General features: G+C 44.8%; 1 protein-coding gene across 1 annotated transcript in view; it reads left to right on the forward strand.

Moving 5' to 3' along the window:
* The window catches only part of LOC129703781 (uncharacterized), a 212,231-nt gene that overhangs the window by 127,994 nt on the left and 69,371 nt on the right, over positions 1-14,866 (forward strand). Inside the window, exons 48-52 of the mRNA XM_055646491.1 lie at positions 2,338-2,435; positions 5,295-5,513; positions 6,760-6,990; positions 11,327-11,446; positions 14,248-14,459. Coding sequence (XP_055502466.1) covers positions 2,338-2,435; positions 5,295-5,513; positions 6,760-6,990; positions 11,327-11,446; positions 14,248-14,459 — 880 coding nt within the window. The remainder of the gene's footprint in view (positions 1-2,337; positions 2,436-5,294; positions 5,514-6,759; positions 6,991-11,326; positions 11,447-14,247; positions 14,460-14,866) is intronic.

The raw sequence follows: 14,866 nt of genomic DNA on the forward strand, positions 1-14,866 counted from the left end.
GCTACTTCTTCACGCTGGCCATATTTCCCTCGTCCAGGCAGGGCGGTAGGCTCACCTGGTGGGACAGGCAGAGTTGAGCTGGGTTTAGCGCTGTTTGTCTGCGCTGTCCCATCTGATTCCCGACCAAAGATGCTATAGCAGAGGATCTTTGCGGCCGACCTCTCTGGGGGGGGGTACTCGGGAGGGGACGGGACAGCGCCGGAGAGCCAGCCGGGATGAAGCGCAGGTCTGTGCCACAATTTGAGTGCCCTGGAGAGGAAAAGACTACAAAAAGTAGTAAACACTGCCCAGTCCATCATCAGCTCTAACCTTCCTTCCATCGAGCAGATTTATTGCAGTCGCTGCCTTAAAAAGGCTGGCGGCATCATCAAAGACACACAACATCCTGGCCACACACTCATCTCCCTGCTACCTTCATGAAGAAGGTACAGGAGCCTGAAGACTTCCCCACAGCCATCAAGCTATTAAACCTGGCTTGGCCAAAACTCTGATTATTAATAACCACTTTCTGTTATTTGCACTTTACCAGTTTATTTATTCATGTGTGTATATATTTATATTATATCATGGTATATGGGCACATTTATCTGTTTTGTAGTAAATGCCTACTATTTTCTGTGTACTTAAGGAAAGCAAGAATTTCATTGTCCTATACAGGGACACATGACAATAAACTCACTTGAACTTGAACTTGAACTTGCCTGCTGACCGACGTCTCTCTTATCCAATCGGCGCCCTCGATCATCAGTCCCACCCCCGGAAAGCGGAGATTTCACCGGGTTTTAAAATCCGGATCAGAAAACTTGGGGACGATGCCCCCACCTCTCAAAACATGGAGGGGACGTGTCCCCTCTGGCACCCCCGGGTTTTCCACCCCTGGATGCAGGCGACGGACACTCGTGGCAAGCCTACATATATTGCCATTTAGCCAGAATTCATGTTTTCCAGTTCCATTTTCCAAGAATGTAACTGCGCAAACCTAGTCACGACTTTGTCCAAGTTATGGGCAAAGTCATAGTGAATATGGATTAAGGTGATTGCAGACAGCCTGTTATTGCTCATGGAAGTTCGGGTCTTTGCTTCTTCGTGGATGAGAAAACGTGTTTGGCCATGTTGGCTGGATCAAAGTAAGATACCGAGCGAGATCGCACCCATTGCAAGCATGCCGCCCAAGGCGGACGTCTCTCTGCCGCTCAGGCTTATGTCCAAGAGTCCCGGCCACCTCCGTCAAATGGAGGAGGACAGGCGGGGTCGGCAGAGCGCCGTGGTGAGACTGGCTGACGACAAGGCCAAGTACTTGAAGAGCCAGACGGCGAGGGGGTGGAAAGTGGAGCCCAATGGTTGGGCAGCTCTGCCCCCGAGGAAGGCAGCAGCAACACAAAGACTTACCTGGCCTCCAGCAGCCCCCAGCAGAGTGGGCAGCTGATGATCCCGCCTGACATTGTGCATCGCTCCAGCTCCAAGCGGCAGCTCAGGCCCGATTCGCTGGTCATGTACCGGCAGAAGTGCGAGTTCATGCGGGGAGCGGCGGCCACCAGCAGCGCCCGCAGTTTCAAGGGCAGTGGCAGCCTGGTCCGGCGGCTGCTGCCCGGCTCTAGCGGCTGCGGCAACAAGCAGCAGGGGCCGGCAATGGGAGCAGCAACGTCGGAAGGGGAAGAATTAGCAGAGGGGTCAGAGGCTGCAGCACCCCACGGTGCACAAGTAACCACACCAGCAGCACCCCAGGGAGAAACAAGCCTCGCCATCAACACCCCAGGATGCATAAGTAACTACATCAACAGCACCCAAGGGTGCAAAACTAACCACTCCAGCAGCACCCCAGGAAGCACCAGAATTTTCCGAATTTCCAGTAAATTCCTAGAAGTGGAAACACTGTGCTCCAATTTTTTTTTCTCGGGATTTGTATTTATTCTGGAAAAAAAAGGGGTGTCCGTCCGACCGCACCCAATGCCCCCCCCCCCCCCCCCCCCCCCCCCCTTCGGAGGGCCATGAGGATCTAATTATAAGAAATAAGATCTCAACTCCAACTACTTGTTCTTGTTATTATTCTACAATCCCATTTTTTTCTGGTATTCATTCGTAAAGCTAGCTGAGTGACCTTGCTTGGCAATTGTAAATTGGGAGAGCAGTTGAGATAAGGATTTAAACTAAAATAATCAAATTTCTGACAAATATTCTGATATATATTTAAACGTTATACAGTGATAATTTGCCTGGAATGTTCCATTGTTAGAAATGTTCATTCATTCAGTGGAACAATTGTTTCTTCAATTTTTCAGCTTGGCCAACAGTCATTGTCTTGCAAATTGATACCATTGCATTTGTTTCTGTTTACAGTGAAACAACATCCTTATTTTTTAATGGCCCGAACACCAGATCTGGTGCATTAGTTGAACAAATCTACCGTCCAGATCAATATCCTGGCCATAAAACAAGTAAGTCATATTCATCATGAAAGTAAAATGTAAGAAGATTCACTGATGCAAAATTGTAGACCCAGACCATCACACAAGCCAGCCTCCCTTCCATTGACTCCATTTATACCTCACACTGCCTCTGCAAGGCAAGCAGCATAATCAAAGACAGATCGCACCCTGTCTACTTCCTCTTCTCCTATCTACCATCAGGCAAAAGGTATACAAGTGTGAAAATGTACACCTCCAGATTCAGGGACAGTTTCTTCTCAGCTGTTAAAGGGCTGTCCCACTGTGGCGACCTAATCCGCGAGTTCAGAAGACTTTGCCATTGACTCATGACTTGCCGCATGATCGACATGAGGTCATCGGAGGTCTTTGTAACTCTCCTTCATGATCGAGAATAGTCCCGCATACTCGAGGCCTCAGCTAGGTCGCAGCGTATTTTTCAACATGCTAAAAAATGTTGAAGGTAGTCCAAGGTAGTCATAGATAGTCTTCAACATAGTCGAAGGGAGGTCGAAGGAGATCGAAAAAGGTAATCTTCACTCTCCACTATTCGGTGTCCATTTTTCCCGAAGCTAGTCAAAGCTAGTCGAAACTGGACTTCAACATAGTCGAAGGACGTCAAAGGTGGTCTTCTACATAGTCGAAGGGACTTCAACATGACACTTTTGCAAACTCTCCTAAACTTTTCTAAACTTGCCAATTCGGTCACCTCAGTGAGACAGCCCCTTTATCAGACAACTGAATCATCATACTGCAATCAGAGCAGTCCTGAACTACTATCTACCTCATTGGTGACCCTCAGACTATGTATGATCCGACTTTACTGGCTTTACCTTGCACTAAACAGTATTCACTTATCATGCATCTGTACACTGTTAATGGCTCGATTGTAATCATGTATTGCCTTTCCATTGACTGGATAGCATGCAACAAAAGCTTTTCACTGTACCTCGGTAAACATGACAATATACTAAAATTGAAATTGACACTGATGCATTGCTGTTTTATAGGCCAGTCTGCTACAGATACTATTCGCTTGAACAACGTACAGTCAATCCTTGTTTTAATCGGGCCCCTTTGTAATGGATTATGGATATAGTGGACTCACCTGCCAGTGCCAACTCCAGCTTATACCATCTCCATGGCCGCTTAGAGGCCGGGCTTCTGACCAATCCTGACTCGCAAGGCGCACCACAAACTCTTCTTCACCCACCTCACGGTCCAGTGACACAGCTGTTGTTGCGGCTCACATTGTAGCCTCTAGGGACAGGACTTTCTTCGGGCTGCCACATACAACAGGGCGCTGTGGAGCTCCCTCCTCTCTCACCAGCTGTTGCTTCTTGCTGCCAGCGGTGGCTTTGACCCCTCCTCCCGTCTCTCTGCCCACTCGGCCACTTCCCTCCAATCCCACTCCATACCACCTCCTCCTTCTTCCCTGGAGGCCAACATACCCCACCTTGGATGCGGCAGCAGGTGAGAGGGGAGGGAGAGGCCCCACGGTGACCGAGCATGTCCTGTTGTCAGCAGCGGCCTGACGAGAGCGCTGTTCCAAGGGCTACAACGTGAGCTGCTATAACAGCCGTGGCAACTGGTGAAGACGGGCTCACTGGTCTGCACCAATTTATTTGTTTCAACTGCATACAATGATAATACCTGACTTGGTAACAGATAATCGGCAAGAATGTACACCACCCCCCCACCCCCCATCTCTCCATGGTCCATTTTAACGAGAGATTACTGTAATCTAAATTTGTAACATTGTCAATTATTTAAAGATGTTCAGGATATAATACGTGATATTAGTGGACAAGGCTTGCAATATTAATTTGATTGTAACTATGAATCTCCCTTCCAACAAGGGTAAAATATTTTGCGCATCTATATTTATTTCCCAGCTGGTCTTATACACCATTATAAGATCACCCCTCATCCTCCTGCACTCCGAAGAATAGAAACCCAGCCCGCCCACCCTCTCACCATAGCTCAGCCCCTCTCGTTCTGGCAACATACTCGTGCATCTTTTCTGCCAGAACTGGAGGATTTGAGTTATTAGGAGAAACTGTTTGCCATGAAGTGAAGTACACTGAGGGATGACATTATAGAGGTTTATAAAATCATGGGATAATATTCTAGTCATATTACTATTTATGGAAACTGATTATATGCAAATTGATTGCTGTGTTTCCTGCATTATAAAAAGTGACTATCCCTCTGAAGCATTTCTTTGGCTGAATAGGTTCTGAAGGGATACTTTGAAAGAGCCCAAGTAATTCTTTGTAATTGCTAATCATTTCCTAAAGTGAAAAATAATTGAAAATATTATTCAATTAATTACGTGGACCTGACTCTGATAAATGTTTGCCAAACTCTCTGCATTGTGTTCGTCCAGTGATCTGCGAGACTCCCAACTTGCAATGATTCTTTTCTGCACCAAATCCTTTTTGAATCTTATACACATTAAGAACACTGAATTATATTGCCATCATGATTTGGTGTATTAGAGACCTTTAACCAGAGACCCGGGCTCGATCCTGACCTGGGGTGCTGCCTGTGTGGAGTTTGTATGTTCTCTCTTTGACTGCATGGGTTTCCTCCAGGTTTCCTCCCACATCCCAAAGACATGCAGGTTTGTAGGTTAATTGGCTTCTGTAAATTGCCCTTAGTATGTAGATAGAGGATGCAAAAGTGGGATAACATAGAACTCGTGTGGTTATTGATCGATGGTCACAGTGGACTCAGTGGACTGAAGGTCCTGCTACCATGCTATTCTTTAAACATCAGATAAGCTAAATCTCAAATAACAACCCAAATATCCCAACATTACATGTCTTTTGTTTGCTTTTAATGTTTGCAATCTTACTCTTTTCTTAGATAAAAATGGACGCGTAGCCTATCGTTTAGAAAAAAATGATATCAATACCAGAAACCCAAGACAAAAATGTATTGATTGGTATTTACACGAACCTTTCCCATATTGGAGCTTCTTCAATTCGCCTTGTCCCTGTTCATTTTGGCAAGCTATTTTTGATAATGCCTTTGTATTTGGAAACTTTATCCAATTTTATGGATTTGAAGTGAAAAGGCCTCAAGGTAATCATTCATTTTATTATTTAGTATATTTGTAATCAGAAATATTAGCAGAAATGCTGAACAGCAGAAAACATCCAAAATCTGGGTTTGCCACTTGCAATATCTCAGGTTTGTGCACTTTCTGAATGTTCAGGCATTTAATAGAATGTATTTGAGCCTTCATGCTCAATAAATTAATTATTGTGTTATTCTTAAGTCAAATTTACATTCACGTCCTTTGCTTTTAACCCATGCATACAAGTTGTTGCCAAGCACATATGTAAAGAACCATAAGACTGGGAATCAATAGATATCAGTCCAACACAAGTACAGCAGTAGATACTGAACAATAGAAGGTACACAACAAAATGGCCAGCTTTTTGAAAGGGATATCCAGCAATTCCTCTTTACAACTGTGCACATTTTCTCCCTTTAACTATCTATCCGATTCCCTTTCGACGGTTATGCTTTAACCATCTCCAATGCTCACAGGTAGCCAGTGCATTTTTGTGACGGGAGTTGCCGTTACTGCATACCAGCACCTATAAGGGTTAAAGGTCGTTATTTTGTTTTCCAGCCTTGTGACACAGATGTTTATTAGAGATGTGTACAGCACCTTTGCGTCTGCACAGAAGACTGCAGGCACTGCGTTCATGGAACATAGAATAGAATCCAACAGTACAGCACGGAGTGTGTAGGAAGGAACTGCAGATGCTGGTTTACATAGACACAAAATGCTGGAGTAACCCAGCAGGACAGGCAACAATAGAAGAATTGGGTGACCCTTCAGGTCGAGACCCTTCCTCAGACTGATCGGAGAATTGAGTCACAGAGCCCTTCGGCACAACTCATCCATGCCGACCAAGTTGTGTAATTCAGCTATTCCCACTTCCCCGCACCTGGCCCATACCCCTGCAAACCTCTCCCATCCAAGTAGCTGTCTGAATGTCTTTCACATTGAATTAGAAACATTGAGGAACGTGGACTATTGTAAATTGAGTTTAAAATGACTTGATGGACAAGTTAAAGTTTCCAAGAGTTGCATGGATCAGATACATGCAGGCAGAGATTTGTTTAATGTGGCTTTATGTTTGGCATAGACAGCATTGGCTGAAGGGCGTTTTCCAGTGCTACACTGATCTATGTTCTATGTGATGGCAGTCACTTGCAACAGATATTTTGAAGATGAATTAATGTAGACTGTAAGGCAAGACAGGTGAGCAGATAGAATATATCATGCAAATCAAATGTGCTAATTTCTTCTTAGAGAGATTTATCACATTCCAAAGCCGATTTCCAAGCAGGTTGGGTTCAGGAGTGAGATGTTACTATTCCAGAAGTGGAGGTCTAATCTACGGTCAAAATGAACGATTCCTTCCAACACCATGGACTAGCTACAATCCATTTGCTTGGCTCTGGAGAGGATTCTCATATTATATTTTCCGAAGGAATAATTATTTCAACAACGTTTTACCAAGGCTGCAAACTACCTACAAAGGTAAGAAAAACAGATGTTACTGAGCTTTCTGCATCCAGTTTATGCACTCTAAAGGGCCTATCCCATTAAGGCGACTTTCTAGGCAAGTGCAGGTGCTCGCCACATGGTCGCCACATGTTCGCTGATGGTCTCTGGTGAGTCACCTTCATGGTTGCGAGGAGTTCCTGCATTCTGGGAACTAGTCGCGGCCACAGTATGGTCGCCGCAAATTTTTCAACCAAAAATTGTTCGCCATGGAGAAAATCGATAATCCTGTAGTTGTAGGTGCAGTTGTAGTGGGGTCGCCATGTAGTTATGGGTAGTTGAGGTAGTTGTAGGTAGTTTTAGTTAATCGCCTTTGCGGACAGGTCATTTTCATTGGCTCATTGGGGAAAAAACAGGTAAGCAGGTAAGGATATCCTTGGTTCTGAAAACTCCTGCTTACCACTCCCCTTTCCACCCATCTCGCCCCCTACTCCCCCCATTTCCACTCTTTTAAAGGACTTACCGTACACTGTGCTAGCCGTCTTAATTACAGCACCAACCTGCTTGTTCATCACAGTGTGTGTCTGTATCACTTTGGCCTTGTACCGTGTGAATTTCAGACATCGCTCCCCCGCTTGCCCTGGCCCCCGCCTTTGCTGTGTGTGTGTGTGTGCGTGTGCGTGTGCGTGCGTGTGTGCGTGTGTGCGTGCGTGTGTGTGCGCGTGTGTGTTCCAGTTCCCGGTTTTTCAGGCGACTGCCAGCAACTTGACAGTCGCAGGCAGTCCGCTGAAAAATCGCCTGTGGGACAGGCCCATAAGCCTACTAAGCCAGTCAGTCCATTGTCACCAATTTTCACTGAAGAATTGTTAAACCGAATTCAGAACATCCTCGAGAGAGAAGGTGAACCGCCAGCAGTTGTTGTGCACGTAGGCACAAACAACATCGGAATGAAGAGGAAGGAGGATCTGCAACGCGAGTTTAGAGAGTTAGGAAGAAGACTGAAAAGCAGGACTTCTAGGGTGGTTATCTCTGGATTGGTTCCAGTACCTCGTGCTAGTGAGGACAGGAACAGGGAGATAGGGGATCTGAATGTGTGGCTGAAGGGCTGGTGCAGGGAGCAAGGATTTAGATTTATAAACCACTGGGATCTTTTCTGGGCTAGGGGTGACCTGTACAAAATGGACGGGTTACACTTTAACTGGAGGGGTCCAACGTTCTGGCAGGCAGGTTTGCTAGTGCTACACATGTGGGTTTAAACTAAATAGTGGGGGGGGAGGGAATGACAAATTGGGAGCATAAAGATGGAGTTAAAGGGGAAGTGGTCTCTTCCTTCGGGGGATGCGACTTTTTCTCTGTCGTTTTCCCCGTCCCCGTCTCCGTCTGCGCCGAGGCCTAATGGCGGAGCTGGCGGCCTAGGAGTGGGCAGCATCAGCGGCAGCGTGGCGGGAGTGTGGCGGCAGCGGCAGCAGAGACCCGGCTCGGCCCCGAAGCTGTGGCGGAGGCAGCGGCGGCGGCAGCGGAGACCCGACTCGGTCCCGGAGCTGTAGCGGTGGCAGCAGCGGCAGCGGCAGCAGAGACCTGAATCGGCCCGGAAGCTATGGCGGAGGCAGTGGCAGCAGAGACCCGACTCGGCCCCAGAGCTGTGGCGGTGGCGGCAGCGGTAGTGGAGACCCGACTCGACCCTGGAGCTGTGGCGGCAGCAGCAGCGACAGCGGAGACCCGACTTGGCCTCAGAGCTGTGGCACCGGCGGCAGCGGCAACGGAGACCCGACTCGGTCCCGGAACCATGGCGGCGGCAGCGGAGACCCGAATCGGCTTCGGAGCTGTGGCAGCGGCAGCGACCACCCGCGGAGTTTGAACCGGCCCGTTCGCGGAGCACGGTTGAGCCGCGGGATTTACCATCACCCGGTGGGTTCACAACATCTGGAGCTGGATCGCCTCTGCGCAGAGGGAAAACAAAAAGGGAAGAGACAGAGACTTTAAGATTTTGCCTTCCATCACAGTGAGGAGGTGTTTGGTGAACTCACTGTGGTGGAAGTTAAATGTGTGTTGATTGTGTGTTTTTGTCATTTTTTATTATATGTATGGCAGCAGGGAAACAAAATTTTGTTCAGACCGAAAGGTCTGAATGACAATAAACAAATCTAATCTAATCTAATCTAATCTAATGCATGGAAGATGCAGTTTAATGTGGATAAATGTGAGGTTATCTACTAGTTGCAAAAACAAGAAGGCAGATTATTATCTAAATGGTGTCAAGTTGGGAAACAGGGGAAGTACAATGGGATCTGGAGGTCCTTGTTCATCAGTCAATGAAAGTAAACATGCAGGTACAGCAGGCAGTGTAGAAAGCATATGGCATGTTGGACTTTATAACAGGAGTTAAGTATAGGAGCATATGGGTTCCTCTGCAGTTCTACATGGCCGTAGTGAGACCACACCTGGAGTATTGTGTGCAGTTTTGGTCCCCTAATTTGAGGAAGGACATTCTTGCTATTGAGAGAGTGCAGCATAGGTTTACAAGGTTAATTCCTGGGTTGACGGGACTGTCATATGCTGAGAGAATGAAGTGGCTGGGCTTGTATACTCTGGAATTTAGGATGAGAGGATATCTTATTGAAACATATAAGATTATTAAGGTTTTGAACACGCTAGAGGCAGGAGCCATGTCCCCGATGTTGGGGGAGTCCAGGACCAGGGGCCACAGTTTAAGAATAAGGGGTAAGCTATTTCGAACGGAGACGAGGAAACACTTTTTCGCACAGAGAATTGTGAGTCTGTGGAATTCTCTGCCTCAGAGGGCGGTGGAGGCCGATTCTCTAGATACTTTCAAGAGAGAACTAGATAGGGCTTTAATAGTGGAGTCAGGGGATATAGGGAGAAGGCAGGAACGGGGTATTGATTGAGGATAATCAGCCAATATCATATAGAATGGCGGTACTGTCTTGAAGGGCCGAATGACCTACTCCTGCACCTATTGTCTATTGTCTATTGTCTATAATTGAGGAATGATGGCTGAATGGTTCGGCTGTTCCCATCAGTAACATACTTTAGTCAGTTAGATTGTGGAGAAACCAGATAGGAAAAAATATATTAAAACATTTACAGATAATGTCAATTGTGAAAATCACAAACACTGCAGATACTGGAAACCAAAGCCGAGAATTTTGGAAACACTCAGTAGGCCGGTCAGTATCAATGAAAAGAGAACTAGCAAACAATCCAGGTCAAACACCTGAAGATTCTTACAAATGTATCGGTATAAAACTTGTTTGTTCATAAAAAACTTTTCTTTTCCTTGGCTGTTTTCAATTCACCGACATCTTTTTTCAGATGTTTTAAATAAAGATCCATGTTCTTTTGTCCCAGTCAGGGTAGAATCTTGATGATTTTTTAATCAGTCAGGATTTACTGTAATTACTCATGGCTGTCTGATGCAAAACCTGAAGGTATGGAGACAATCAAAGGAAGTATCATAATAGTTATCAGGGGGCTCGGAATCTGAGAGTGGATCTAATTATCTGCAGATACAAAACTGACTCCAGAATTTTTATTGGGGTTCCATTTGTTATGAGAAGGCATCCATTTTAAAGAAAATTCTGTAGGAAGGAACTGCGTATGTTTGTTTAAACCGAAGATAACCCCACAAAGCTGGACTAAGTCAGCAGGTCAGACCGCATCTCTGGAGGAACAGAATAGGTGTAGTTTCGGGTCAAGACCCTTCCTCAGAAATGTCACCTATTCCTTTTCTCCAGAGATGATGTCTGACCCACTGATTTAAGCACTTTTTTGAATCTATTTAAGGAAAATTCTCCTTTGTTACCAGAACTTTACGAGGATCTTGCCAGGACTCGAGGGTCTGAGTCATAGGGAGAGGTTTAGTAGGCTGGGACTCCTTTGAGCATGGTAGGATGAGGTGTGATCTTATAAAAGTGTATAAGATCATGAGAGGAATAGACCAGGTTGGTGCACCATGGCTCTTGCCCAGTGTAGGGGAATCAAGGACCAGAGGACATATTTTTAAGGTGAAGGGGAAAGGATTTAATAAGAATCTGAGGTGTAAACTTTTCACACAAAGGGTGTTGGGTGTATGGAACAAGCTGCCAGAAGAGGTAGTTGAGGCTGGGACTATCCCAACATTTAAGAAACAGTTAGACAGGTACATGGATAGGACAGGTCTGTAGGGATATGGAGCAAACGCGAGCAGCCATTGTAGCCGGGACATGTTGGCAGGTTGGGCTGGAGGGCCTGTTTCCACATTGTATATATTCGGAAATATATTTGATCAGCATTTTTCCAAGTGGTGTAGAACATGTTTCATGTTAATATGAACGCTTTCTATCATTAATCATTTTTCAATGTTAAACTATAGAAATGGAAGTTGATCCATACCATGACTGCTGCAGAGACTCTGATGATCCTGGGATCTGTTTTCTTTACCGGCTGGCGAGACCTAGCGACTATTGCTTTGGATACAGACCTCCACGGATAGGTACTGTATTTCAGGGGGTGAAATCGGGAGGTTTAAATGGGGGGTGTGGGTGTGTGGTGGGGAGAGGGGTGTGTGAGGAGGAGTAGGAGGGGGAAAGGGTGAGGGTGGAAGTGGGGAGGGGGGAAGGGGTGTGTGGGAGGGAGGGACTCCACTCAGTGGCCACTGGCTGCGGCACCACACAGCACCTCCCGACTCCACACAGTGGCTTTTCCGACTCCACACAGCGGCTTTCCCAACTCCACTCTTGCAAACTCAATCAGCACGGCTTATTTACTCAGTCCCGCCTCCGGAGCTTTATTCTCCAGCGGGTGCCGGAAGGGGCGTTGCCTTCATAGGCACTGACAGACGAGAAGACCAATCTGCTGATCTCATGATTTTTTAAACCTTCGTAACTTTTCTCATATTTCACCGATTGGAACACAACTTGGTGGCTTGGAGCAGTGGAGAACGCTGAGTTAGGTGACAAAAAATCCTAGCGATATAGGGTAGCATTTTTGTGCAAATGTATTTATAACGTGGTCAAAATGAGAGTTTTAGCCATAGTATAGATGCATGTATAACTGCATTCTTTAATGAATCCCCATCATGAGTAGTAGACTACATTCCAATTTATCTGGTATTTATGCAATCAAAATTCTCTTGCAACTAACAACAATTTCTAACAAGTCTAAATCTCCTCAGCCTTCCACTTCAGCTCAATACCATTGGAGTGTCCAGAATACAGTGAATAAGTTCCACTGCACTCTTGTGATTAATAGCCTAATCAAAATCACGCTACGAATAAAATTCCATAGATGGCCTACATAAGATTGATTTGTTTTTAATGACAATAAGCTCAAATGGTGTATTTTATGGAACGTGCTATGAAAAATAAGTGTGAAAATTTGTATATTGGATATTTTTAAGGCAGAGATAGATAGATTCTTGATTAGTACAGGTGTCATGGGTTGTGGGGAGAAGGCAAGAGAATGGGGTTGGAAGGGAGAGATAGATCAGCCATGATTGAATGACAGAGTAGACTTGATGGGCCGAATGGCCTAATTCTGCTCCTATTCCCTATGACCTTAAAAAGCATGTTTAGTTTATTTACATCAATAAGGGAAATGCAGTTTTAGTCTGATAAGCAGCAACTTCATCTTTGATGATCTGACATCTCATGTGTTGGTGAGAATATTTATCAATTTGGTTTATTTTTGCTGAATTTTATATTAATACCGTTCAGATTTTAAATATAGAATTGCAGCATGGCCGATTGTTATTTAAATGAGAAGGAGATGACATCAAGTTCAGGAATTTATTTTAAAGTTTATGATGTAATCTCATTAGATTCCACTGTATGTCACTGTGATTTATGCATAAAGTAGGCTTTTTTTTGCATATTTTGAGCATTTCTCATGCAGCTGGCAGCTTCATGAAACTGCAAGCCCATTCCTCATGGATTTTTGATGGCTGAGAATATCCTGTTTTGGAATTAAATGTGGATACATCACTGTGAGACCAACAACCACGTGTTTGCATGGGCAGCGGCCATTTATATTTTTCACTCATTTGCAACAAGGTGTTGTTAACAATAATAATTCCAACATTTAGGAAGGAGATGAGGAGGAATTTCTTTAGTCAGAGGGTGGCGATTCTGTGGAATTCTTTGCCACATAAGGCTGTGGAGGGCAAGTCAGTGGATATTTTTAAGGCAGTGATAGATTCTTGATTAGTACAGGTGTCCAGGGATATGGAGAGAAGGCAGGAGAATGGGGTGGAGAGATAGTTCATTCATGATTGAATGGCAGAGTGAACTTGATGGGCAGAATGGCCTAATTCTGCTCCTATCACTGATGAGTGTGTGACCTAATGAACATAACATATCCTCTACCTCACTTATCGCAGCTATAGAGAATATTGAAAAATAAGTATTCAACACATGGTTGTTGATAGGGAAGCATAATGGCGCAGCAGTAGAGTTGCTGCCTTACAGCGAATGCTGTGCTGGACACCCGGGTTCGATCCTGCTTGTTTGTACAGAGTTTGTATGTTCTCCCCATGACCTGCGTGGGTTTTCTCTGAGATCTTCAGTTTCCTCCCACACTCCAAAGACGTGGAGGTTTATAGGTTAACTGGCTTGGTAAATGTAAAAATGTGTCTGATAGACACAAAATGCTGGAGTAACACAGCGGGACAGGCAGCATCTATGCAGAGAAGGAATGGGTAATGTTTCAGATGGAGACCCTTCTTCAGTCCCATTCCTTCTCTCATTCCTCCTCTCCAGTGATGCTGCCAGTCCCTGCTGAGTTACTCCAGCATATTGTGTCTTTCTTTGATTTAAACCAGCATCTGCAGTTCTTTCTTACACCTGTAAATTGTCTCTATAGTGTGTAGGATAGTGTTAATGTGCGGGGATCGCTGGTTGCGCGGACCTGTTGGGCCGAAGGGGCTGTTTCCGTGCTATATCTCTAAACTAAACTAAACTAAACTGCAACTACTATTTACAACTGGCATTCAGTGACAAAACTATGTGAATGAAGAACTGCAGATGCTGAGAGAAAATTATGATGCTGCTTCTTAAACCCTAATTGAAAAGAAATCAAACAATGTTGTTGAACATATTTTTCGCAAGGTGCTCTTGCGGTTTGCTGCTAGCACTTTAACTATTTCCAAAACCAACATTTTCAAAAATCAGTGCAAAATGAGCTAAATATGGAGCCTCTCCAATTTAATTGCTTACTGATGCTATTTAAATCCAACAAATGGCTTCATCTTAATTTTAATAATAAACTTTAAAGTTACTTTTTTGTTACACTTACCAGGTTTCTTATTCGGAGATCCTCATGTGGTGACCCTGGATGGAACAAAATACACATTTAATGGTCTGGGTGAATTTGTTATATTAAATGTGAAAGATGAAAATAATACGGTTACGTTCAGTTTACATGGTCGAACCCTCAGAGCTGGAGAAAATAGAACATCAGAGGCTACAAACTTTGTAGCACTGGCAGCACAAGGACCCAGTGGAACAAAGGTGATTAGTATTAGTTATATTGGTTCATAGTATTCTGCATTATTCTAATAAATATCTTGCCATCTGTGAAGTGACATTTTAGTTCAGGCACTCATTCCATGGCAGCTGGAATGTCATAGATTGCTTGCTGTGCGGAGAATGCTTTTTCATACGGTTGGCAATAACCTTTCTTAGGACGGTTACACAACTAAATACACGTTTCCAATCAATTCAATACCATGAAGTAAAAAAGCTTACAAGTCAATCGTAAAGATGTGTTTAAATATTGCCAATTGTTAGTGATATAGCTATTGTGTAGTAGACTGTGGGAAGCCAGAGTGGAAATAGCAGGTGCTCTGGCTGAGATATATGATCATCATTGGACATAGGGGAGGTTCCGAAAGACTGGAGGTTGGCTAATGTTGTGC

This window comes from Leucoraja erinacea, chromosome 14 (assembly GCF_028641065.1).
Source record: "Leucoraja erinacea ecotype New England chromosome 14, Leri_hhj_1, whole genome shotgun sequence".
NCBI lineage: Eukaryota > Metazoa > Chordata > Chondrichthyes > Rajiformes > Rajidae > Leucoraja > Leucoraja erinaceus.